Genomic DNA, 26,972 nt, shown 5'->3' on the forward strand with positions numbered 1-26,972 from the left:
AAATCATTATTTTGTCTGACGGCAAAAGCGCTATCAACTTGGCTACCAAGGGATGTGATGACAATCACCCTTTAGTGACTTTGTTGAGGAGGCAAGATTACTCATACACAGAAACTGGGAAGTTAGGTTCACCCATGTTAATAGGCTTCATGTTAGAGAGGCTGACTACATGGCAAAGTTAGCTCATAGCCTTATAGGGAATTCCCTTGATCAACCTCCACTTTTTGATTTTTAGGTATGTTAGTTATTACATATAATAGCAATAGTAATAGCAATTGTGCCAACACACTGAAAGACTTTGATATTCACATAAAACACAGATATGATCGCAATTCTGCAAATGGTAGGAATACGCTATTGAAATACACAGAAAATCCAGATCAATTTGACCTCTGTTTCGTCTCTCTTTCTATATCGGCAATCCATCCAGAAAGCGCTTGTAGAAATACAATGACTCTTGTGGCTTATATTCTGGAACAGTGTGTCCAGCTCCCTGCACCATCATCAAACAGAATCAGAACACAAGATCAAGTGGTTCTTGAAGCAATTTGGTCAAACTCTCCGGTGTACAAACCTTTATGGTCATAAAGGTGAGATTTTTATCATATCCTTGTGTATAACTGCAAGAAATACAGGAAGTTAAACTGATTATAAGGTCGTAGATTCTAACTGCATTATGAAAAAAGCATAGACTGATAGTATGCGTAGCATTAGAAAAAATTCTCCAAATTGTAAACAAAGTTCCTTCTGTTTCCTGGATTATTTATTCGAAAATTCATTCAGTAAAATAAGATAAGAAGGAAAAGGAGCTGGAAGTACCCAGCAACTTGATTATTGACTATCCATGGCCTCCAACCATCCACAACTTTATATCCCATTGATCTAGTCCATGCTTGACTTCCAGTGAATGGAACACACATATCATGATCCCCGCTGCCAAAAACATGTTTTACAGTATATTAATCAATAAACACCAAAAAAGAGCAGATAAATAACAAGAAGCATGCAGATCATTGACAGTAACGGTGATTCTTATAGCGACAGACTTTTGTGCAAAGAATTTGAGAAGTAAAAAACATGTCCATGTAATTAGACTACCTAGTTTCATGAAAAACACCCCGAGAAGGATGATAGAAGCAATTAAGTAGCTACTTTAAATATGGCCAAATTAGAAGATATTACTGTTGCTAGCTCATTATACGCCCAATGATTCAGTAAATATTCATCCCAAAGCATTAACCAAACGATAAAGAAAAAAAGGGTTAAAACAGTAAACAACCATCGGCGCAAAAGAGCTTTCAAAACCGCTGAGTAAATCCATTAGGGAAACTCCACCAGAAAAGTCATATGCTGAATTCAGAGGATTCGAGATACCAAAGGTTCAAGTACCAATGATTTTAACCTAATAATTTACCTGTATATAAGTGCTCGATATCCTCTGGATGTCAGGTTCTTATGGAATTTGATCATGCTCCCAGCATCATGATCGTAGAAAATATTGCCCGTGCATAAATCCCAAATACTGACATCAGCTTTCTGTTATGTCACAAAATCAGTTTTTTTTTTTTGGTGAGACGGGATTTAAAAGTTAGATAGGTTGCTCCAACTCCAAACTAGAATGCACTGTAAGTAATGGATGGCAATCAACAAAGGTTTAACCAACAAGAACTGAACCAAATACCCTTTAGTCAATGGAGTTCAATCCAGGTTGGGTCACAAACCAGTGTTACCGTTTCACAGTTTGGGCAATTAAGAAACCTCACCTCTGCGGTGTGAATTGCTTTCCTGACTATGTCATTGTTCAGCCATGAGTTTGCGACCTCGTCATCCTGAAGATAATTTTAGAATTTGTTACTTAACATCCCAAGCTACAGGCAATACCACAATATCAACAATAACTTCATGGCGATCATATCAAGTATAATGATAGCAGACATGATACAAGAAAACAGAGAAAAGAAAGATTGGACTTCCGAAGCAGCAACTCAAAAAGAATTAAAGATGTAGTACCACAACATAGCTTTAACATCGTGAGACCATAAACTACAAGTTATAGCCATCTCATCTATGATGACAAATGAAGCACCACCATTAGAAACTTAAAGTTAGCTTTCAGATGACATAAATCAGTGTTGGTAGAATCCGTCATATCATTATTGGTCAAGGGTCAGATATCTCCCTAAATTTTTCAATTCTTATGGGAACACTGATTTGAAACAAGATCAAACATAAGAATGTCGTTTCTTATTACTCTTTTCTTTTCTTTTTTTTCCGGATAAAGTATCTTTAAAAAAAAAAAAAACAAGAATGGAACTAAGGATTCTTGCACGATGCATTTTTATGTTAGGGCTTAAGTAGTTTTGTTGAGATGGGTTGGTCAAATCAAACACCAAAACTGATGAACAGGAATCATCTTGTCTCCTTGATTTCAGTCTGAAGCTATATTCTCGTGTGAACAAGTTCTATATTCCAGCTTATGGTTTCAGGATTTGTATTGATTGATGCTATTTTGGAATTATTGAGTTGATTTAGGATTAGTTAGTTGATGAGTCATTTGTAGGATTGAGTTGAGACTAATCCTTCTGATTTTATTGTTGTTTTACATTGTGACTGTTGACCGAGTTGGTTCACCTTTCATGATTAATTCAATAGATTCCACAACAAAGCGCAGCAGTGGTTGTTGATAGAAGGACCGGCCTGTCAAATTTCTTCTCGTATCCGAATAGTTTTATGCTTGCTATAAATTCTGCACGAGTTATGAGTTTTAATTTGCAAAAGAGCTAGCAAGTAGTTAGCTTAATCTTTTGATTCGATTTTAACTCCAAATTTCAAGTGAACTAGGAAGGCGAGGGCTATCTCTAGGGGAACATTTATAGTATAAATCGAGAAATCATCATTGTCACTCACCTTTTCTTCTATCAATTCACTTCATCCCTCATCTAGAAAGGCAAAACCATAAATAATAGACTTTATGTGTAAAATAGAAAATCAACCAAACATTTACTCTTTCTCTTCACTGTGATTAATTTATTAATTTGCGGTCCATAGGATTAGCGAGAAATTTTAACATTCACATAAGCTGGCCTAGGCTAGATATCACTTTACTACAATTAGCTTAGTTAATTTTTGGGGAGTAAAATGACACGCTTTTCACTAACAGATGCCATGTGTCTAACTTGCTTTAACACCTTATAACCTTATTATCAGCTTTTTTCACTGCATTGATTACTAATTAAGTGTGAACAGATAGACATCAAATCCTGAGAAATCAACCCAAAAAAGATCCATATATAGAGATTCTAGAGAAGAAAATCAATATAATAACAAAGCAACCTACAGTGCATGGAACGTTGTGGCTATTGCTGAGTTGCGGCCAAGTTGGCACAATTCCATCTCTCACGGGAGCTCTAAGGGGCCAAGCACGACCAAACATCCTTTTTCTCACAGGTAGAGGTCTCTTGGTCTCACCCAACTGCCGGAAACTGGATGGCAACCTGATATAGGATGGTGTGGTCTCTATTGTCTCCGGCCAATGATAGCATGGTTCTAGAATGTCATATATGTTTAAACCATCAATCTCCTGCCATAGCAAGAATCACGAATGAGAATCTAATTCATTTTGGTTCATTTCCTTCCAGAACCGTATTGTACAAGTAGATTACCTGATCAACTTTTGCTAGCTTGCTTGCACAATTTTCATTCAATGGATTATAGAAATTCCCATTGCACTCAACTCTAACCTCCTGCACATGTAGTCATGTACCATTAATTATATGAAACATGTTCAGGAAACAATACAACTTCGCCAAATTTGTAAGCAAAAGACTACGAAGACAGCATTATTGAGACAGTTCTATCAAATCATGTTCAGTTTTGTCAAGGACCAATTCAACACAAAAGTAATCTATCAAGCGAAGGCCTAGGATTGGTTTTTATTAATATCTCTAACATTTCATTCAGGGAAGACCTTCGAGCATCCATGTGAAAAAAGCACAAGTACAATATATATTATGTTAAAATTTAATTTTAATTAAGGAAATAGATGTGGCAAAGATCAAACTCACAATAACTTGTTTATAGAGGCTCAAATAACATGTCAGGGACCAATTGGACTCATAAGCTTAGACTGTTAAACAAAGGCCTAAGGTTGATTTTCACTAACAATATTTAACTGAGAAAATTCGATCTGGGTAACAAGACCAGTTCAGTGGCACAACTAGATTGACCACGAGACATCGTTAATCAATTTAATAAAACCACAGATTATTAATTTCAAAATTTATGTAAGATGACATCAAACACTCCGCAACAACATCTGTTCAGATATGTGTTTGCAGGCATGTGTGGGTGATAATCTACTAGTGTGGAAGTGCGGAGAAAGTTATAGAAAAGCACTTAGATTGTCCGAAAATGGAAGAGACTGCCAAATATTGTTAATATTCCATAAGAATGTGATATGAAATCAAATCATCAATTTGTTAAGATGATAATTATGATAAGCTACTGAGTGAGTTTGCTATGATTGAAGGGTTGTACTTTCACCTCATACAATTCATCTGAGATGAGACCCATCCCATGTGCAAATGGAACAAGAGCATTGCCATCAAACTCATCATCTGTACAGCCGTTTCCAACCAAATATCCCTGCACATAATGACTTTAGTTTGCAGCTACAAGCTTGAAAACAAAGACTAACCTAAAGATAAAGACCTTGAAATTAAGGTTGGGCCTTGCACCAGCTTCAATTCCTATGAAAGATATAAAAAACGGAACCTTAGTTATCATTCTAACTTATGTTAAAAACAGGAAATTCATGACAAAACTTATTACCTTTCATTACTTCATAAGCTAGTGTAGGTACATAAATTCCGGCATATGACTCTCCAGCAATGAAGAATGGATTAGAAAGGAACTCAGGATAGAGTTCAAACCACTGGTTTGTTCAAGATCAAGATAGAAATGTAAGCAATCTGTAAACCATGCAGAACTACTGACTCAGATATTATATTGTCAAAATTCCCAATTTGTTTCACTAGATACCTTAAGGAGAAAGGTGTGTGTATCTGAAGCAGTCTTTATGTCTCCAGTTATGTAATCGGATTTATTCTTTGAGAAAGAAAACCCCACACCAGCTGGAGAATCCAAATATATAATGTTGGAGACCTGTAACACAAAGCAAGCAATGTATGCATAGATTAGAGGACTCCGAGAAAGGAAGACAGTTACCCACTCATCCTGAAATATCAACAAGCAAAGAAATTGTCCTTCTCTTTTAAAGATAAACCCTGAATCAAACAAAGGTAAAAATGTTTAGACCTTTGACCAGCTGTAAGGATTTAGGTGCAATGTAGGCAAGGATCCCTTGGTTTTGGCCTTTTCAAAATTGAAAGGACCTGAAATTTACCATGGATTTAGTCAAATATAACAAGCGAACGATAATAAATCAAGCACACTATTCTAATGAATTTTTTAAAAAGAAAAAAAAACCAGGTTTCGGAAAATACAGAAACAACAGAACTATTCTAATCAAGCAAACCGCTAGATTTTGATTTTGATTTCTGATGGATAGACACGAAAGACAGTAGGCAATCATCATATTTAACTGTTTACTAAAGCCAAGTGTTAAAGGAATTCTTCAACCTGGCTGATTGGGGTCAGTCGACAACTCGTAACAAGCCACAGTAAGTACTTGCAAATTGAAGAATGAATTCACATCTTGGCATCCGGATTGCGAAACAAACTGATAAAATAGTGTTCACAGATAACCACGACCCAAAATTTATCTACACTACAAAGGCTGAATATAATGAATCATTACCATGCTCGTATACGAAGGCATCGAAGCTAGAGCATCCGGGCCCGCCGTTCAGCCATAAAACCACAGGATCCTCAGATGGATTGCTTTCTGATACCACAAAGTAATAATACAGGCTCCTCCCATGACTTTCATCCACCGTCACATAACTACAACATCCCAAAATGAGACAAAAACAAATCCTCCATTGGTCAACGAAGGCAAAGCAAAAGCCCAGATATTGTTTAAAAGACAATCTGAAGCATACCCGCCATAATGCTTGGAAGGTATAGTGCCATTAAATCCAGGAATCTCTGTTATGAGAGCACCTTCAGGAGCTGATTGAGTTGGCAGAGAGCATAACAAAATGTTAACCAGGACGAAATAGAAGCAGCAGACCACACTGTTCACCGTAGCCATGCTGTTCGATTAATCAGCAAGCAGCTACACAGCACAAAAGAAGTATTAAACATCAAGAACATTCCAATTTACATGACAGAAGAATAAAGGCGTTGAAAACGCAAGCATAAATGCGGGTCCCACCTGGGCTATTAGAAGCTAACAAAGATTCTCAACTTCTTCGAATTATTGCAAGAGATAAAGTTAGCCAAGTGTGGTTCTGGGGATGAATCGAGCAGAAAGTTGAAAGCGCTTTTTCTGGAGCCTGGGATACCTCAATCCTCAAACATGGCGTCGTTGGCCCAGGTATCAACGCAGAGTTATTGGATTCTTGCGGAGTGGGACACAGGGAACTGATTACTTGGAGGAGCCCGATTGGAAAATGAGGTAGGGAAGGATATATTTTTATTTTTTTAATCAGATTCCATGTATGATCCTGATGTCAGAAAGAAGATATCCCTTGGATATTTGATAGTTTTATAATTTGTATTAATTAATAATATAACACCGTAGATATTTGTATCCACGATTCAACTCATATTTTCTTCACCGCCTTCCCCACCAACCATTCTGTCCACTTCTCATCTATATGATTAAGATGAAATTAAGACCATTCAGATTTAGAATCTTGCAAAGTGAATTTCTTAAAATAAAAATAGCAGTTCTGCGAACGCTCTGAAACACTTTGAATTTATTCTCGTAAGGTACAGATACATATATAATAGCAATGGCAATTCTGCAAACACTAGGAACACATCATTGAGCTACCCAGAAAATCCTGGTCAGTTTGATCTCTGTTTCGTCTCTCTTATCATATTGACGATCCATCCAGAAATTGCTTGTAGAAGTACAGTGCCTCTTGCTGCTTATATTCTGGAACAGTGTGCCCAGCTCCCTGCGCCATTATCAAACAGAATCAGAACGCAAGATCAAGTGGTTATTGAAGTAATTTGGTCAAACTTTCTGGTATACATACCTTTATGGTCATAAAGGTGAGATTTTTATCATATCCTTGGACATAACTACAGCAAATACAGGAAGTTTGCTGAACGTCAGGTCAAAGATTCTTACTGCATTATGATAAAGAAGCATAAACTGATAGTATCCATATCACTGGAAAAACTCTCCAGACTGTAAAAACAAAGTTCCATCTGCTTCCTGGATTATTTATTTGAAAATTCATACAGTAAAATAAGAGAAGAACGAAAGGGTGTAAGAAGTACCCAGCAACTTGATTATTGATCATCCATGGCCTCCATTCATCCACAACTTTGTATCCCATCGAGCTAGTCCATACTTGACTTCCAGTGTATGGAACACACATGTCATGATCGCGACTGCCAAAAACGTGAACTTTTTACCGTAAATTAATCAAGTAACACCAAAACAGAGCAGGATAAATAACAAGAAACATGATAATGGTGACTCTTATGGCGACGGACTGTTCTGCCAAGAACCTGAGACGTAAAAACTTTTTGCAGTATATTCCTTTTCTTTTCTTTTTCTTTTTTTTTGACCGGATTTACAGTATATTCCTTGTTTTATGAACTGTTGTTAAGGAATATGCATGGCGACAGACCGTTGTATATTTGAAGTGCATGGTGTCACTAGTTGGTATACAGCCATAGCTTCACGCAATGACGGACCTAGGAAAATCAGTTGGCGGGGACCAATTTTGTGTCAAATATAGATATCGATGTTCTGTGAAAATATAATTTAGATATTTATTAAATTAATATAAAAATAACATTATTAAAATTAATAACTAAAGAAATATTATACATTCATATTTGAAATAGTATATATTCATATTTATAATCAATGTAATATAAAATTACTCTTTGATAAGTTGGAAAACAATAGAAAATTATAAATTTAGTGTGTGTGTGTGTGTGTCTCTTTTTTTTTAAAAAAAAAAAAAGTAAATGGGGTTAAACATAAATCTTTTTGGGTAGGGGACAAATGGAGTTTTTTAAGGGATGCCAGTAAAATTTCTAGGGAAGATGTATTGGGGGGGGGGGGGAGTGATGAGATTTTTTTTACTAATCAATTTAGCAACCAAATTCTGTCACCAATTAATTATGGAATTTACTTCATTATTAATTCACTGTTTGTTTGGAGTATCAGGTGCAGCATTTTTCTCCATGAATAATATCTATATGTAATTTTCAGTAACTATTCCTTATAAAGCGTTAATCAATTCTGCATAAAAGAATTATAAGTTGTTGCATTGTTCAAATTCATGAACCGTGCGACTTATTTCTTTTACATAATTTGTCCTAATCAATTACACAAAAGATGTAATAAATTATACGAAAAACAAAGACTCAAAAGAGCACCTGAGACTCTTCAGAAAATCAATAAGGTAAACTTCCCTAGGAAAGTATCAATAATATTCTAATTAAGAAGGTACCTGTATATAAGTGCTCGATATCCTGGATGTCAAGATCCAGTGGAATTTGAGCATACTCCCAGCATCATTTTCCTGTTATATACATATCACAGATCAACAAGAATTGAACCAAATATCCTCTGGTCATTACAGTTCAATCCACGGTTGGTTCACAAAACCAGAGCTTTCATTTCACTGTTTTACTAGATAAAATGGAAGGAATCCTTACCGATGCAGCGTGAATTGCTTTCCTGACCGTCTCATTGTTCAGCCATATGGTTGCAACCTCATCATCCTGAAGATTAAATTCGAACTTGTTATTATTTCCTAAACATTTCAAGATGCAAGCAATACAACAACAAGACACAAAATAAGCTTCATTTGCAGTCATATCAAGTATATAATGGCACTTGGTGATGGCTTATCTGGTACAAGAAAACTGAGAGAAAAAAGATTATGATCTAAAATCAAAACTGTCTTATTTAAAATGTTTCTTTCAAACAGGAGTTAAGTGGAATTTGTCATGTCATTATTGGTCAAGGGTCAGATATATCCCTAACCTAGTTTTTCAATTCCTATGTGAACAACACTGACGCGAAGTTCAGTACCGGGGGGGGGGGGGGGGGAACACTGATGTGAAGGTATTATCTTGAATCAATGAAGTTCAGTGCATGATAGAGAGAATATGTTCAATATTGTGCTTCTAGGTGCCAAGTTTCTATTAAAATCTTCATTAGTTCTCTATGTCAGAACTCTCTTTTCCTCATTCCGTGAAGGGGCATAAGAAAGAATATTTTGGAAAGCATAAGTGACTAGCCTATACAACAAATACAATGAGCAGTTTGAGACTAACGAATATACAGCATAATCAATTTTGTAACTTGCTTTAAACACCTGATGAGTTATTACTAAATTTGCATCAGTAAGTAGTTTTAACTGTAAATAAATAAACATTTTATCAAGGGAAATCACCCAGAAAAACAAATCTACATTTAGATTATAGAGATCCTAGCAGTGAAAATCAATTTGAAGCAGGGAAGTAATTATAAAATGATCATGAACCATCAGACAAGGACACCTACAGTGCATGGAACTATAGTCTTGCTACTGCTAAGTTCCGGTAAAGTTGGTACAATTCCATCTTTCGCTGGAGCTCTAAGGGGCCAAGCACGACCAAACATCCTTTTTCTCACCGGTAGGGGTCTCTTGGTCGCGCCTAACTGCCGGAAGCTGATGGCAACCTAAGGTAGGATGTTGTAGTCTCTACTGTCTCTGTCCCATGATAACATGGTTCGTATACGTTTAGATCAGCAATCAACTGCAATAGTAAGAATCATGAATGAGAGCCTAACTCTTCTTGGCTTTAATTCATAACAGAATTCGGTTGTACAGTTAGATTACCTCATTAACTTTGTCTATCAATTTCTGACAATCCTCATTCACTGGAACATAATAATTACCATTGCACACATTTTTGGCCTCCGGCATATGAAGTCATGCGCCATTAAGCATAGAAAACATGTTCAATGAACAAGTCAACTCGAAAGTGAGCTATTAAGGGAAGGCCTAGGATTGGTTTCTTCTCATATCTCTAACATGTTAGTGACATGAAAACCCTTTGAGCTTGCATGTGAACAAAGCACAATGCATTACTGTTCAGATTTAATTTTAATTATATAAATGATGGTTGCAAATATCAAATTAGTCATAATCACTCGGTAATGAAGGCTCAAATATGCCATTTCAAGAACTACTTTGACTCAAAAGCTGAACTTGTTAAGCGAAGACGAGTGATTGGTTTTCACTGACAATATTCCATGAGTTTGATATAAAATTAAATTCTTAATTATTGAGATGATAATTATGACGAGCTATTGATTTAATTTGCTATGTTTGAGGGTTTTTTTTAATCACCTCATACAATTCATCTGAGATAAGACCCATCCATGTGTAAATGGAACAAGAGCATTGCCATCAATTCGGTCATCTGCAACGCCATTTCCTACCAAATACCCCTGCAAATTGTGACTTCAGTTTGCAGCGTCAAGCTTGAAAACAAAAGATTAACGTAAAGATAAAGACCTTGAAATTCAGGTTGGGCTTTGCACCAGCTTCGATTCCTATTTTTTTAAAGATTCCCAAAAAAAAAAAAAAGGGACCTTAGTTGTGATTGTAACTCGTGTTAAAACGGGAAATTCGTGAGAAAACTTGTTACCTTTTACTATTTCATAAGCTAATGTAGGTACATAAACTCCAGCATACGACTCTCCGGCGATGAAGAATGGGTTAGAAAGGAACTCAGGATAGAGTTCAAACCACCGTTTCGTTGAAGTTCAAGGTGGAAGTGTGAGCAATTTGTAAACCACACAGAACTACTGATTTAGATACTATATTGTCAAAATTCTCAACTTGTTCCACTAGATACCTTAAGGAGAAAGGTGTGTGACTCTGAAGCAGTCCTTAGGTCTCCAGTTGGGTAATCAGATGTATTTTTAGAGTAAGAAAACCCCACCCCAGCTGGAGAATCCAAATATATAATGTTGGAAGCCTATAATGCAAAGCAAAATAATGTACGCATAGATCAAAAAGACTGAGGAAGACAGTCATAGAATCATCCTGAAATATCACCAAGCAAAGAAATTGTTCTTCTCTATAAAGGATAAACCATGAATCAGACGAAAGGTAAAAATGTTTAGACCTTTGACCAGCTGCAAGGATTGAGGTGCAATGTGGGCATGGATCCCTTGGTTTTGGCCTTTTCAAAATTGAAAGGACCTGAAATGCACCATGAATTAGTCAAATATATCAAAGTATCAAACCAACAATAATAAATCAAGCATATTATTCTATTGAATATTTTTAAAAAGAAAAACCAGGTCTCAGAAAACACAGAAGCAACGGAATTGTTTGCTGTTGATTTGTGATTTTGATTTCTGATGGATGTGCAGAAAAGACAGTAGGGCAGTTTCCTTATCTAACTGCCAAAAGATGTTCAGATTCTTCAATCTAGCTAACTATTATTGGGGTCAATTGATCAAAATCCACATTTTGGTATCTTGATTGAGAAACAAACTAGCCCAAAATAGTTCCTACAGTTAAAAAAAAAAAAAAAACAAAAGGAAAACACACAAACAATGGTCTGACATAGTGTAGACCGTTTCCAAGCTCCAATTCTGCAAGGTCATCCAAAGTGACTATTATACATCGGTGCACCACCAGGTAAAATCTAAGGAGGAATAAATATTCGCAGCCTTATCTAGGCAAGTGTAGAGGTTGTTCCTAGAATTTGAACCCGAGGCTATTGTCAGGATTTGAACCTATGATCTTTAGGTCACGTGGTGTTATGAGTCTCACATTGGGGGATCTCACTAGTATTATAGAGTTTATAAGTTTAAAGGGCTCTCCCTCCCAATCGACTAGTTTTTTGGGATTAGGCTTTCCCCTTGAGCTTATGCTCATCACATTGGTGCTTTTATTGAGAATCGATCAACCGGAAAAGGTTACCTGCGGAGGGTTCTGACCGATAAGAAAACTGAGTAAAGTATCGTAGAGTGGAGCCGCTCGGGACGTCAGCTCTTAAGGGGGGTGTTCTGTTATAAGCCCCACATTAGGGGATCTCACTAGTATGCTGGAGTTTATAAGTTTAAAAGGCTCTTCTTCTCAATAAGCTAGTCTTTTGGGATTGGACTCTACTCTTGGGTTTATGCTCATCACACATGGTAACAACTTTACCCTTGCTCCAAGGCTCACCATCTACCCAAAAACACTACCGATATCAAAATAAAAGGCCATCGTGGGAATTGAATCATTACCATGCTCATACACAAAGCCATCAAAACTAGAGCACCCGGGTCCACCGTTGAGCCATAAAACCACTGGATCCTCAGATGGATTTCTTTCTGATTCAACAAAGTAGTAATACAGGTTCCTCCCTTGACTATCATCCACAGTCACATAGCTTCAACATTTCAAAATGAGACACAAGCAAATCCTCCATTGGTCAATGAAAAATAATAATAAAAAGTAAAATCCCATTCAAAAGTGGGAGCAAAAAGCTAAAATGGATGAAGACAAAGTATACCCAGCATAATGCTTTGAACGTATAGTGCCACTGAATCCAGGAAGCTCTGTCACGAGAGCAGCTTCGGGCGCTGATTGGGTTGGAAGAGAACTCAAGAAAATGTTAAGTAAGACAATATGGAAGAAGCAGACCACATTGTTTCTTGTAGCCATACTGTTTGATAGTGATATGAAGAAGCCACGTACAGAACACAAATAATCATCATCATCAATATATATGCACAAAATATGGACCTCTTTTAAAATATGGGTAAGTGACTCATTAACTTTTGTGAACGCATACCAAGAAGAAAACGATATTGTATAAATAAATATATAGACATATAGATAGATGCAGACAAGGGAATTTATGATGAAGATAAATAAAGACAAAAAGGTATGCGCAGCATAATGATGCTTGGAAGGCATAGTGCCATTGAAAATCCAGGAAGCTCTATCACGAGAACATCTTTGGGGCTGGTTGGTTTGGCAGAGAGCTCTGAAAACAATAATGCCATGTAAGATGAAGTGGAAGAAGCGGACCACAATGTAACTGTTTGCTAGCTGAAGCTACAAAACACAAATAATTGTTCTTTTTTGTTGTTTTCTTTTTCTGTACTCAATTAATCTGTTCTCTATGTAACATAAACGTTCTAATAAATCATATTATCCATTGGACAATGAGAATATATAGGACTAATTTCTAAACTTCATGCATGGATGGACTCACACTAATTCTTATAATAGTATTAAATTTATACTGAGCAGTACCATGAAAACTTAATCAATATAATTTATCTCATATTACTATGATTTTTCTATTTATAGATTCAAAAAAATAAGTCATATTATTCATGACTTATTAATTATATGACTTAATTTTTCATATTATGCATAGATAATATACATATATAGATATAAAAAATTTAGATAATAAACAAATTACACTGTTATAAATATAAAAAATTGCCCTACAAATATTAAATTTCCTGAAATTTATTACTATTAACCGAAATTTAAACGATCTATTTTTATTTCATTTTCTTATCTGAACATATAATATTTTTATAAAAAAATTTTAAAAAAAACTCTTTTTCTTAATTAAGCATATGTATTTTCTTGTTGGAGCCTTATTTGAGACACTTTGGAAGACTGAAACCTTGATTTGCCAAAGTTATAAGAGGCTAATCTATTTTACTAGATTCAACTCCCATTGGTAGTTAAAAAAATTTTCTTTTCATTTAAATTCCCATAATAAAAAGCATTGGTCCCTTTCAATCTGGTCCCAATTATTAAAAATGAAAGGTCTATAATGGTTCCGGAAAAAAAAAAAAAAACACCGGAAAGGTCTATAGTGGAAAAAGGCTAAAAAGTAAAAAATTAAAAGAGATTTAAAATTTTTTAATCATTTTTAATTGAAAAATGATAGAAAAATACCTATTGAATTTCAAAAAAATAAATAGGTCATACTTACTACTCTTGTAATAATTTTAACAAGTCAAAATATGTTCAAATCATCTATTTATCATTTTGAAATTCAATATCCTTATTATTTTCCCTTTTTAATTGGAGGACGATTTTTCAAATTGTTTTTTTTTTGGCCAAAAGCCTCTCCGGTGTAGAGAGCGAGACGCTATCATTTACTGGGGTTTTGAACTTTGGTTGGAATATATCAATTTATAAAAGAAATTGATGAATATATACACATTTATAATCATACATAAGCATGTGGTGGCAACGTAGGATTAAATCATAGATTGACGTATACTAATTTGGCTGTACTTTTTTTTGGCCAAATAGTTTGGCTGTACTCAAGTTGCTGTTTTATAAAATTACTAATTTGCTCGGAAAATTGCATTTAAAAAGTCCCACTGTTCGTATTCTCAAATTGACATGTGTACTCCTTGTGCCTTGGGAAAAAAAATAGACATATTTTAGGAAGAATGATAAATAAAGATTATGAAAATTATAAAATTTCAAATAAGAATTTGTTACAACACCTTAACAAGTTATCACAGCAATTAATTTGTAAATAACAATACATTTTTATAAAAATATCTTATTTGTCATTTACCCCTCACTTTATGCAGAGTAAGCCGGTCTTGTTCTTCAAATAATAACAAAATTTGAACAAAACGTTAACAAATAAGGAATCAATCCAACCATTTCTATATGCTAAAACTATATAATAGACATGTTCATCACGTATGAATATCACTTGCAAAGCATTGCAAAAGGGGAAAAAAGAAAGGATATCTGTAGTTTACAATTACTTTTACATTGCACATGCTGATTCTTGTTCAACATGTTACATTCTTACAAAAAAATTTCTTTTTCCGTGATTGTGACTATAAAATTTGAAATGGTCATTTCATATCACAAATCAAGCTTGATCTGATTACAGGTTATGAAACTCAATTACAAAACAAAATTCCCAAGAAATGCTAACAATAACATTAATAATATTCTTCTATGTTTACTGCAGAGAGATGATCCTGCAGAGAACAGGAATTTGTGAGACTGTTCCCTGCAGAAGAGAAACACGCCAGAGAACTCCGTTAAAGGGAAACGCATTACAAGTAAAATATAATATACTTCCATGAAATCCCTGATTAATCTAAAGCAAACATTATAAAGAAACAGCCAGACAAATACTACCTCCTATCCTTATTATAAGAACTTGTTTAACTTTTATTTTGGTCTTAACTACAAGATCCCAATCCACTTTGTCTTTCATATTTATCTTTTTTTTTTTTTAAAGTAGCTCTTGTAATAATAGTAATTCTAGCCAATAAACTTTATTAGCAAGGATATTTTAGGAAAGATAACACATATTTATTATAAATAACTAACTTAACTAATTTCCTTAATCCATTTAAATTAGTCAACTAGTTTTTATATTAAGTATCGGAGGTAATATAATAGAAAAGAAGACAGTTTTCAAACCAAAGTAAATGAAGCCAGAGGTTCAATCTAAGATTGAGGTTGTTTTCTGAAGACTTACTTTTGTAGAGATGAAAGTAAACCACAGTATATTGCATTTTCAGGCGAAGCAGCTTCCGTATCTTTCATTTCTGGGTCTACAATTTGGACATAAAGTTCTTGGCCAAGATGCCAAGAGTTGAGATTCTCGGCACGAAGGTTCCAAATACCAGGATTGTCGAGATAAACTAAAATGGCTGTCCAAGCCCCCGGAAAGACCTAGAGACATGTAGCAAATAAGTCGTTATCTAACATATTAAGCCAAATTCATCTCTCATTTTGCTTGACGTTGCTTGTGAATATTTCTGAGACAGCTAACAAGAAAGTTGACGCAGAAGAAAGAGGGAATAAAGAAAAGGAGTTTGCATCAACCAATAAATGACTAACAGCAAGAACTGAGATGCATGCTTAAAACGTATCGGTTAAATTCACGACTTGGAGATAAGCAGACTCGAACTGCTGACATCCGCCATAGGGTAAACCACCGCCTCCCAGGTCCCTGACTGATTCTACCATAGAGGCCAATAATAGACAATACCCCTGGCGGGGAACACAGCTTACAACTTTTAACACCACCCACTTTAACACCCCCCGGGGGGTTGGTGTTTGTATACAAGCCACTTTTAACCACTTCATACAGATCAGGAATGTTTGTTAAAGTTACTTGGAGTTCATGAGTTGAACTATTCAAAAATTACAAGAACTTTCCAAAACTACCCTCAACTAAATTGTGATCCATCTTAATTATGTTTCTAATTTTCTATTAATCTCTCCCCCCTCCCCACCCCCACCATCTTAATTGGACACTATCATAAAGGGATTTGGATTCCCTCGATTGAAAGATATTAACTATCAGATTGTAATTATGAAGATTATTGTTTCATGGGAAGTAGAGCAGAGAGATTGATAGGAAACCTTCAAATTACAATAGATTAGGCAGGATGGAAGGATTTTTGCGTTAAATCTATAACCAACCTCTTTCTTGTCATCATACCCCTTTCTTGTTAAAATGGAAAATGGTCAATTTTGATCACACCCACAAGATAATTTCGTAAACAAGGAAGGAGTACCTGTGTAGTTGAGCGAGCCACACCATCCCACTTGTTATATGTGCTTCTGCTATTTTCTGACCATATTCCAAAATCCATGCTGCAATCCAAATGAGAAATTAACTCTCATTTGAATACTAAAATTCAGAGAAGATTTAAAATAAATAAAAAAAAGTAGGTACAGTTTTTTGCTGTTTGTTATCAAGTTCTTCAATAAAGCCTGACACAGATCGTTTTTACAACCATGGCGAGTCTTATAGAAGTTAAAAACTTTTATCCACTTCTTACATTTAGACTGAAGAACCTTGATAGCAGACACCTAAAGAACTTTACCTTAAGTCTTTTCCTTAAAAACATCTTAACAAAAGTTCTAAAGCCAAAATCTTACCCAACAACAAAGAATGCATAGCCATCCAAATGATAGGTCTGCACTGTAGTGTCATTGTTTTGGAAGATTATCTCAATAAATGCTTTGTAAGTAGCATTGATCAGAGAGGTATCAACTTTTGGAGGTCTGTTCATCAATTTATTTGGAAAATCAAGCTTGTACACCCCTAGAATTTTATATTGCTGTGCTAGCGTCAGGGGTGTTGAAGGAGGTAGATACGATATCCCATTGAGGGTAGTACGCCACTTTCCATTTACAAGCTCTGGAGGTCTGTTAAGAATAACATAAACATCTGTGACAGTAATATCACCATATCTGAAAGATCCCTGCGGGTTTGGGCGTGCAGCACCAGCTGATACATTCCACCTATAACATACCATCATCAAATGCGAAACTGAATGGTCCGGATCCATATGAGAACAAAATAGTCCTATACCTAAACTCAAACTGAAATGAAATAGCATTCCTAAAATGGGAAAAGAAGAAATGTAAACCTTATCGATCGTGCTTGATTTATTGAGAAAGAAGGATCATCTTGATCAGAAAGACTGGGAAGAGGACCTGAAGCAGGTCCCTGGGAATTAGAGTAATGCAAAATGGCAACTCCAGTAGCTTTAGCCCAGGAAGAATTAACAAATCGAGGACTTGCTACAATATAGTAGTCAGTGGTGGCATTTTGGTCCATTGTAACCAAGAACGAATATGACTGACCCACATGAATATCCATGCTTGCATAGTTTTGCTGAACCGTATATGAGCCCTCAGTCTCCACAAGAATCAAGTTGTGATTTTGTATCCTAAAATTCAAGCTAGTGGAAATACCAACATTGTGCACCCGTAGTCTATATGTTTCCCTGTTACACACAGAATAATAAACAGATGATAATCATCAAGCATGTTAAAAAAGAATTGCATATGCATTTTATCAGATTCATTTTTAATTTAAATGCATCATATAATCACAGCGTAAATTATACATTCATTCAAATTATTTCTTATTTTACAGCACAAAAATATAAGCCCTCCTAGTTTTATGTGAGCTCTAATTGTCCCAAAGACTGGTTTTTTCATTTTGGAAAGTAAACATTATAAAGATAAATGAACATCCTAATCACTACTGATTTGAAGCGCAAATCTATGGAGAAAACATTGACATCTTAGACATATTTTGACATAGACTGTGGGTAACATCCCCTGGTATGAGTTGAGATGTGCCTAACAATTAAACGGACAGAAGAATAAACAAAGACATAATTGTAGAGTAAATTACTCATGTGCCTTCCACACACCAAAAAATACATACACACACACACACACCCACAAGCCCAAATAGAGTAGATTTTGAGACTCTAAGCTAAAATCTCAGCAAATGAAGAAAAGAATAACAAGCCCATGAAATGAATTTAAATGGGCTTATGGGTGCTTTGAATTCCCCTCATAAAAGCCTAGCCAGTTATTTACCCTTGCCTAGCAACTACTAGTAAAGAATTTTCATTAGTTGCATCTCGCATCAACCAAATACCTTCTTGAGCTGCCAATGTTATTTAGCAGTATTCCTCCTCCCAGTCTACAATGTTACAGGTGGCTTGCACCAAATATGTCTCTATATCTAGTTGATAAAGGGTGGTAGGAATTTTCAGAACCTTGTTCTACAACATACCTTGTGTTTTTCTCAGAAGTTATTTTCTTCTCTCTTTTCCCTTTTTTTTGGGGGGGGGGGTGGTTGGGGAGGGGGCCGCTCTTGGATCGACCAGAAAAATTCTCTTCCCCCCCCCCCCGCCAGAAAGGACAGAAACTCTATTTCAGAAACTCCTAAAGTTTTATCAGATTCTGCGGTCTATCTTTAGTCATATTTGAATTCTGCTCAGAATCAATTATCTTTGCTTGAAAGGGTTTTCCTTGGAATTATCCTAATCCATCCTAGCATAATACGGGTTGTTCCTTTCAAACTAGAGTATGCTTAGGACAGGGATAAATCTGCTACTTGCTGATCCTGTTTTTAGGAGCTACTGAATTTCTTGGCCCCCTCATTAAAGGGTAAAGTGATAGGAAGAGGTTTAAAGGAAATAAATACAAAATCAAAGGCATATAAAATATGGAAGGGAAGTTGAAACAGAATGGTATGGAATGAGTATATTGTAACAGTATAAAGCCATTAAACAAGACAGATAATATGCATGTCCAAAATTCTTACCTGGTTCAACATTTATTATCTGGTAAGAAATGCCACGAGGGACAAGTGTGTCATCATAGCGGTAAGGACCTAGACCATTAATAAGCACGCCATCAGGGATTCCAAGGTCATGTCCATCTTCTACATCTTTCCTGAGCGCCTGAATAAAAACAAGCATTGGTCAACACCTCTGAATGAACTGACATAATTACAAAAATTAACAACAGAAAGCAGTGAGACCTCGTGACTTTTGGTGTACCAATCACTCAGAAGTATTGTAATATCACCATCTGGCAATCCAAAGGGAACAGGAATAACAGGTCGGTTGTTTATGATAATTCCACCATATCCACCTGCAGCTCTTTGAAAGTTTAGGGAAGGGAAGTAAAAAAAGCTCCCTATCTGATCTTTGACTTGAAACTCATATGTCCAATTCCAGCCAGCAGGAATTGGACAGTTAGTTCCAGAAACTCCGTCTTGCCATGAGTTTCTCCTGTGTTGTAAGCCATTCCTGCATTTAACTATTCAGCATAATCACTATCATCATCATCTTTACTAATTATCATCATCATTCTTGACAGAATACATTTGTGTTACCATGTCAGGAGTAATGGCTCATCAAGGTCATTCTTGACATTGACAACAACGTTCCAGTTTGTGGTGACATTCACTACTGGTCCAGGAAACTGCCCATTGATCCCAATTACCTGAAATTAAGATTTCAGATTAGAACTAGAGAAACGAAAGCTTACAACTGCTTACCCAAAAAAAAAAAAAAAAACCTCAAACTTCAAATTTTTCGAAGAACTCATAATACACAAGAAGGTGGCTCTGCACAGAAGTGAATTATGCAACTTGGAAACCCTCAAAGCAATTGTGAGAGGTCTATGTAATAAATCTCGTGACAATTTCTCCCTTGTGAAAAATTTTCATTATTAATCAGTAAACAGTTGACTATAACAAAATCCAATAAAATTTCTCACTCGTGTTAAAAAATGAATTCTACAACTTGAAACCTCATAGGAGTGTTCCTTCCTGTCAATTATGTAATACATTCCCATGGACAGAACGGAATCTGTTTGATTACATCATCATGGAATTCCATAATCACAACTAAATGCAAATTGAACTCAGAAACTCGTAATTCATTACAATGAATTTGTCATTTGGTTAAAATCCCAAGCTCAATTGCACCGAATCGAATGAACCAAGCCGACATTCAGCATGAAGCAGTAATATAAAGTGTCGATTTCGCTCTAAAACATAGTAGTAAGAGTTTGAGAAGCAGAAGCGAAAGAGAAACTACACCATACTTGTAAAAGTAACTAGGAGAACTGCCAAGAGAAATGGGAAGAAAAGCAAACCTTTTGTTTAACTCCAAGAGGGGAAGCTGCAATGTAGGAGACAGTCCAATCGTAGAAAACGAAAGGGTCTCCAGCAAAAGCAACGTGTAAGAAGCACAGAAGGGTTGTGAAAAACCAAGAAGATAGTACAGGTAATGGCATCGGATTTCTCCGTTTATGTCTTCCTGGTATCCTTTTCTCAAGTTTCTGTGCACAGAGAAAGAGGAAGGGGGGGGGGGGGGGGGGAGAGAGAGAGAGAGATCCCAAGATGAAACAAAGTTGGCAGTGTGAAAACTGAAACGCACATGTGCTAGAGAGTTCTCTTCTGCAAATTGCTTCTGCCGCTCTGTTCAGCAATGGGCCCCTCTGTTTTCACACACCCGCCGAGGATGGCGGGCCTCATCTTGTCTTTAATTACTCTGTTGATCATTGCTAAAGCTCGTTGCTTTATAATCTGTCTTGTTCTTTTCATTTTAACCAACATAATCTGTCTTGTTTCATCCATGAATAAACGAAATACTATATTAAGTAAAAGCAATCATTCCTCTTGATCACATATATTCATAACACAAAAATGAAAGCCCAGGTGATAAAACAGATGCCATTTCCCTATACCAACAGTAACACAGTGATCCGTTTGTACTTTGAACTAAGCTAATACACATCCATTCTTCATAGAAGATGCTGTATAACAAAAGCAACTCATTGCTACAATTTACGCGTGTAATCTATTTTACTGGATGAGATGATGGATCTGATCATTGACAATTTGCGGTGTGTGTTTTGCTTTTTATGGGGGAGGTGGTGTCCCCACTTGTTTTGAATGAACTGTTTAAAATTTAAATGCATCTTTAAAGGAACTCCGATTGCTATCATAGTCAAAAGAGAATGGGAAGAAAAGAAGAAGAAAAGAAAAGAAAATCAGGTTTAGGGTGGCGTGGTCGCCGATATGGTTCAGGTCTTCAACTATTGAGTTCGCATCCAGCTCATTCTCTGAATAAAAAATTTGAGTGAATTATAAATATTTATAACTTATATTATTGCTCATCCTCTCTCATCCCCTGCTGGCCGATTTCTCACCCCATAGCTATTAGCTAGGTTTCTTGCTGTTCCTTCCAATCCAGCTTTTTCCCATTGTCCATGTTTTCACTTGCAGAAATCATGTGTTTAGGTCTAAGTAAGTCACATTTTTAAGTATAAAAGACAAATTGTAAATAATCCCATTTTTGGACTTGTAGATTGGAGATATTTCGCTTGTGATAATTACTATTATTTGTAAATACTTGAAGATCTTGGAAGCTCACCTGTATATAACATGAACAGTATATAAACCTAGTCTCAAATGCAAGAACCATAATCACAACGTCTAAAATACTACTACCGTTCTAATTATAAGAGCTAATTGATTAATTTGAAGAGATTAATAAAAGAAGTTAAATTAGTTATTTGTAACAAATATGTGTTGTCTTTCTTAAAATATCATTGCTAATATAGTAGATTGGCTAAAACTACTATTAGTAGAAAGACTACTTTGGGGAAAAAAATATATAAATATAAGAGACGAAATAGATTTGAATCTTATATTTAGAATCAAAATAAAAGTCAAACAAGATCTTATATTAATCATAGAAAAAGATGATTACTGATTTAGATTTGTAAATATCAGTACTTTTGAGCTTTAAATACCTGAATATCGATAGAGGTTTAACCCAATCTGGTTGAGAATCACCCACAATTTAATTTACATGTTAAAACTCCATGGTCACTTGCAACTTATGCCTTGTCGCGTCCTTGTTAAAGCTGTTTAAAAAGATTTTAAAAACAAATACAATAACCGATCCTAATTTGGAAAGAAAAACAAGTGGTCTGAACAAAAAAGGCCATCATATGTACAAACACCTCTCTCAGTAAATTTTCCCTCCTTATTTCTCATAAAATTCTCTTTACAAACAGAAGTTTAATGACTAAATTATGCAGTTTAAAGAATAAATAAAATTAATTAAAAATAATAAATATATAAGAAATAAAATTTTTAATTAATATAATATATAAAATTAATATTTTTGTTTTTTTATTTTTGTAAAAAGATAAAAAGAAAACAACTCTGTTGCTCCACTTCGCGGCTGCCTCCCCCTTTCCTCTTTACGCTCTAAACCCCTAAACCCCCCAAATTTCTGATCCTATTTCCTAATTCGTCTGTCTCTCCAAGCTCTTCGGCATACGCATCGAACTTTGCTGCTGCTCGTGACCTCGTCTCCTTGCCGCTGCTGTCGTTCCTCTCAGCTAATATTTTCTGGTATTCTGGCCTTTTCTTCCATTCTGGCTTGTAATTTTGTATCGAATGAGTTTTGCTGTCTTGCATATTTGGAATTGAATTCTAAGATATCGTGATCTCTTTATAATGGCCAGATACTCTAAGTAAGAACTTTAGATATTACTGGACCTTAATCATATTCTGGCCTATAGTTATCAGTATTGCCATGATTATACTCTGATAATGCTGTTATGTGGTCCTCTTTTATATTCTTTCTACGAGCATGCAATGTTGATGTTTGCAGTCACCATAAAGTATGCATTTTTCCCGTAATTTATCATTGTTTTTAGTGCTGTTATTCTAGCGTTTTGTTTGGAGTTGTTCCAGAGTCCTTGGACTGATGTCTCAGAGCAATTTGACGTTTTCTCGAAGAGTGCCTCAAATGTCACAGGGCTTCCTGGCAGCTGCTTGGTTTTACTAGTTTTGTTATGAATTAGATTTTTTTTTCTTTCAGGTTTTTGAAGTTTGTTAGCTGTATCAAATATAACACTTTTGAGTTGATTTGGAAAGCCCTGTCTTAGCGAAAAGTTCTGCAGAATCGTCAAAAGCGAAAAGTTTTGCAAAATTGTCCCCGAAAAAAAAAAAGGGGCGTTCTTTCCTTCCTTTGTTGGCTATTCTCCTCCATCCATACATGAACTTACCCACTCTCTGGGGTTTATTGGTCAAAGCTCCAAACACAAGGGTTTTCTGTTTCTTTTTTTTTTTTTGAATCCCTGGTGCTAGATTTAATTCTATTTGTGGTTTTTAGTCTTCGAAAGCAACTTCTGATGCCCATTTGCAGGGTTTAAGGGGAGGTAGTGAAATGGCCAGCTATCTCTGGAGGAAGTATTCGGACTATTTGTACACAAAGTGGGAGAGAACCATTCTCTGGGACATGATCGAGCCATACAGAAGACCCAAATCCTTCACTCCTTTGGTGACCATTTACATTGCAGCTTTCTACACTGGAGTCATTGGGGCTGCTATCACTGAGCAACGCTACAAGGTTCTATTCTCTTTCCAATATAATTTTGGGCAGAGGGTTTTGTTTTAACCCAAATTTACCTTCTTTTTTTGTGTGTAGTCTTTTGCTCAGCAATGCTGTGGTTTTGTTGATACTGTTCGGTCATCACGAGAAAAGTGCTAATAAAGTTTGGCTGTTACGAAGAACTATGGGAAATAATAAGTTTTGGTGCTTAAATATGCTGGTACATTGAAGTTAAAATCATTGTTGTAATCATCACGCGTGTGGATTATATAGCACGAGTGTTCAACAATCAGTCTTCTAATGCACATTGCTTTGAATTCCACTCTTATAGCATAAGCTTCATATCCTGCTTTGGCTTGTCTGGTATTGTTGGTTTATTTCTATCTTTATTCTTTGATAAAAAGTGGTTTTTTAGTACCCTTGTGTTTATCTCCTCGGAACTGCTGGCTCAAGGGAAGATGGTTTGGTTTCACTATTGCAAACAACATAAACCTCTAGCACTGTGCTGTTTTTGCTGGATTATGGTGTCAATCATTAGAACAGAATGCATGGTTTTCTAGGAATTTTCTTCTTTAGTGGAGGGTTTTTTTTTTTTCTGTCCTCAATATGCATTTCAGCAAATGGCTCCCCCCCCCCCCCGGTTATATCCTTGTGAGCTACATGGGATTGGCAAGTTTTTTTGAGTTAATGATTATAGTTTTTACTTGCTTGATGGTTGTCTTCCAATGTCCATTGATGTGTTAATTTCCTTTCTCATTAGCAAATTCTCGTGCCGAGATGCGATCTGAAAGTGATCATGTTTTACTTTTCCATTCATGGCAGCAGATAAGTTGTCTGATAATCTGCCTTTTAATGATAAACATTATAATATATAGCTTACAATGATAAACATTTTTGGTCCGAAAAACTCGCTTAAGCATTTATGATAAAATTGTGGCAATGGTTATCATTTTGGATGGAAAATCATATGCTTGGGTTAGCATTTGCGTATTGTTTAATGCTTGTTAGTATATCATGGAAGCTTATTCTAATTACTGAGTAAATTAAGAAGTGATATTGTCACATCACAGGAAAAATACTGGGAAGAGCATCCCGGGGAAGCTGTGCCTCTCATGAAACCACAATTTTATGGCGGTCCATGGAGGATAATGAGGGGAGAGGTTCCTCCAACTGGGTGAAAATCTCTGAAGGCTTGTTTCGTACCTTTTTTCCTATCTACCTCGTGTTCCTGCTGTTGTATAAAATTACTCAGTTTTGCTGTTTTCTAGGCACTGTTTAGAAGACTCTTTTCATAGTATAATATCAATATAAAGTTACTTAGGCGTTTATTGGTTATGACTGGATTTTTCAATCAAAATGTGGTTTATAATGTGACTATTATGATACAATCAGTCATATATTACGGAAATAAGAAAAAAGGTTCAGTGATTAAAGGAATTGATAAATTGGAAATGTACAGTGTAAACCATGATTTTTGCTTGTATATTCCTTTGTATTTATTACAAGGGATTTCCAATATTTTGATGGATCTTAAGAAAAGGTTAGTGTTGTTGAATTTGTCCAAAGATATCTTAAGATTTTGATTATGCACAACTTTTATTCACAATTTATAAGATTAACCACGCATTATGATTTAGAAGGACAAAAGTGAATAGCATATAAGATAATGTAACATGACACAGTATATTTTGTACGAAAAAAGTCTTCTGACAAAATTTTATGATAAGGATTCAAAGAAAGTACCTATTTTATAGGTGCTCTGTATTACCTTACATGTTTAGCATATTGATATTGATTCACTAATCACTTATTCAAACATGTACTGCATCTACCTTACCCCTCATTTACAAGCTTCTAGTGATGTTCCAAATTTTACAAATTTCTTAATTCTGTTTATGGAGTAAATAAAGTGCCAAGCTTCGGTATTTACAATGACAGTTTGCAACAACCCATGCCCCCTGCCTATAAGAAGAGGACAGGTTGAAAACAATAGTTATTTCAATACTGCATTACAGCTTCTGATCTGCTGGTCTGTAAGTCTGTAACCTTGTGCTTTTTTCCCTTTTAATAAAATATGTAACCTTATACTGCCTAATCAAGGTCATCAGACTCTAAAAACGACTTACTAAATAAATTAATAAAATTTATTAAGTTAATTGTTTATAATAAATAAATATTATTTTTTTATAATATTGTTAATTAAAATTACCATTTGATAAAACTTTTGATATTTATAATTACTATAAAAAATTATTTAAAAAAATAAATAAATATAAAAGACTGAATTAGAATCTTATATGTAAAACCAAATTAAAAATTAAACTAGTACTTATACTAATTCTCATCCTCCAGCACGAGATGTTATATACCCAGCACCATATGTTATATAGAACTAAATACATATAAATATTAGCTCGGATGGGAGGTTCCCTTCCAAACAGCGGACCGATAAAATCCTTCGATGACAAGTCAGTAATCTCAAACTTGAATTCGACAGGGCAGTGAAAGAAAAAATGTTTTCTCTACCCTTCCTCGTACTTGCAGAAGACGCAAGCTCGATGCAAGCGTTGTCTGTTCTCTCTAATGCAATACTGTCCTCTGCCAGTCTGCCTAACCAACCACTTGAATTGTGGTGGTGTTTGTATTCTCTCATTGGAGCTCCCATGGGGTGTTTGTTTGGATATGTTTACTTATAATACGGGTTGTTTTAAGAATATCATTGGCTGTTCCTCTTGTCCTCCGATGATGAATGTCCTCTACCAATAGACGCATGCTACCCAATACGTATAACATTGTACTCCTCCGGTCTTTAATATAGAATCCAATTTTTAAATTGGTTTTGATTCTAAATATAATACTCATTTCTCATATTTATTAATTTTCTCTAAATTACCTTTATAAATACTTTTTTAACCATAATCAAGTAGAAGAAAAAGAGAAGATATTAAAAAAAATGATTATAGTGTTTTGAAAAAAATACGTGACTTTTCTTATAATTAATTAACTTACCTAACTTCTTTAATCTAATAAAATTAATTAAATAAGTTTTATATTAAGTACCGGAAAAGTACTATTCCATCATTCAAACATATAAAAGAAAAATAACGGTCAA

General features: G+C 35.3%; 3 protein-coding genes and 1 pseudogene across 3 annotated transcripts; 1 reads left to right on the plus strand and 3 right to left on the minus strand.

Annotated features, from left to right (window-relative positions):
* Nucleotides 1-182: 182 nt before the first annotated feature.
* LOC114727150 (serine carboxypeptidase-like 20) lies at nt 183-6,564 on the minus strand. The gene is made up of 15 exons (XM_028913873.1): nt 6,338-6,564; nt 6,063-6,238; nt 5,819-5,964; nt 5,317-5,393; nt 5,041-5,163; nt 4,831-4,933; nt 4,711-4,748; nt 4,543-4,644; nt 3,663-3,743; nt 3,338-3,580; nt 1,764-1,829; nt 1,415-1,536; nt 820-933; nt 575-620; nt 183-493 (listed from the first exon to the last, which is right to left on the minus strand). The coding sequence occupies exons 2-15, from the start codon at nt 6,212-6,214 to the stop codon at nt 410-412; spliced, it is 1,497 nt and encodes a 498-aa protein (XP_028769706.1). The 5' UTR covers nt 6,215-6,238; nt 6,338-6,564; the 3' UTR covers nt 183-409.
* Nucleotides 6,565-6,882: 318 nt separating this feature from the next.
* On the minus strand, nt 6,883-12,823 carry LOC114727151 (serine carboxypeptidase-like 20; annotated as a pseudogene).
* Nucleotides 12,824-15,021: 2,198 nt separating this feature from the next.
* Nucleotides 15,022-21,129, minus strand: LOC114727135 (monocopper oxidase-like protein SKU5). Its single transcript, XM_028913859.1, has 9 exons — nt 20,601-21,129; nt 19,834-19,943; nt 19,477-19,747; nt 19,230-19,396; nt 17,558-17,917; nt 17,064-17,429; nt 16,697-16,775; nt 15,649-15,845; nt 15,022-15,171 (listed from the first exon to the last, which is right to left on the minus strand). Exons 1-9 carry the CDS (start codon nt 20,739-20,741, stop codon nt 15,063-15,065), a joined length of 1,800 nt encoding a protein of 599 aa, XP_028769692.1. The 5' UTR covers nt 20,742-21,129; the 3' UTR covers nt 15,022-15,062.
* Nucleotides 21,130-22,716: 1,587 nt separating this feature from the next.
* Nucleotides 22,717-25,195, plus strand: LOC114727162 (uncharacterized protein At4g29660-like). The gene is made up of 3 exons (XM_028913883.1): nt 22,717-22,875; nt 23,675-23,878; nt 24,931-25,195. The coding sequence occupies exons 2-3, from the start codon at nt 23,696-23,698 to the stop codon at nt 25,036-25,038; spliced, it is 291 nt and encodes a 96-aa protein (XP_028769716.1). The 5' UTR covers nt 22,717-22,875; nt 23,675-23,695; the 3' UTR covers nt 25,039-25,195.
* The last annotated feature ends 1,777 nt before the right edge of the window (nt 25,196-26,972 follow it).

The sequence above is a fragment of the Neltuma alba genome, unplaced genomic scaffold (assembly GCF_004799145.2).
Source record: "Neltuma alba isolate B1F8T4 unplaced genomic scaffold, ASM479914v2 tig00012451_pilon, whole genome shotgun sequence".
NCBI classification, from domain to species: Eukaryota; Viridiplantae; Streptophyta; class Magnoliopsida; order Fabales; family Fabaceae; genus Neltuma; species Neltuma alba.

What these genes read in the sequence shown, in the direction of transcription:
- LOC114727150 (XM_028913873.1), bottom strand. Translation starts at nt 6,214, where the DNA reads ATGGCTACGGTGAACAGTGTGGTCTGCTGCTTCTATTTCGTCCTGGTT. An exon ending in TGCCTTCGTATACGAGCATG is followed by an intron (nt 5,394 to 5,818) that starts GTAATGATTCAT and finishes GGTAAATTTCAG; the next exon opens with GTCCTTTCAATTTTGAAAAG. An exon ending in AGCTAGCAAAAGTTGATCAG is followed by an intron (nt 3,581 to 3,662) that starts GTAATCTACTTG and finishes TTGCTATGGCAG; the next exon opens with GAGATTGATGGTTTAAACAT.
- LOC114727135 (XM_028913859.1), bottom strand. Translation starts at nt 20,741, where the DNA reads ATGCCATTACCTGTACTATCTTCTTGGTTTTTCACAACCCTTCTGTGC. An exon ending in GAGCCATTACTCCTGACATG is followed by an intron (nt 19,748 to 19,833) that starts GTAACACAAATG and finishes AGTTAAATGCAG; the next exon opens with GAATGGCTTACAACACAGGA. An exon ending in AATCAAGCACGATCGATAAG is followed by an intron (nt 17,430 to 17,557) that starts GTTTACATTTCT and finishes GGTATGTTATAG; the next exon opens with GTGGAATGTATCAGCTGGTG.
- LOC114727162 (XM_028913883.1), top strand. Translation starts at nt 23,696, where the DNA reads ATGGCCAGCTATCTCTGGAGGAAGTATTCGGACTATTTGTACACAAAG. An exon ending in TCACTGAGCAACGCTACAAG is followed by an intron (nt 23,879 to 24,930) that starts GTTCTATTCTCT and finishes GTCACATCACAG; the next exon opens with GAAAAATACTGGGAAGAGCA.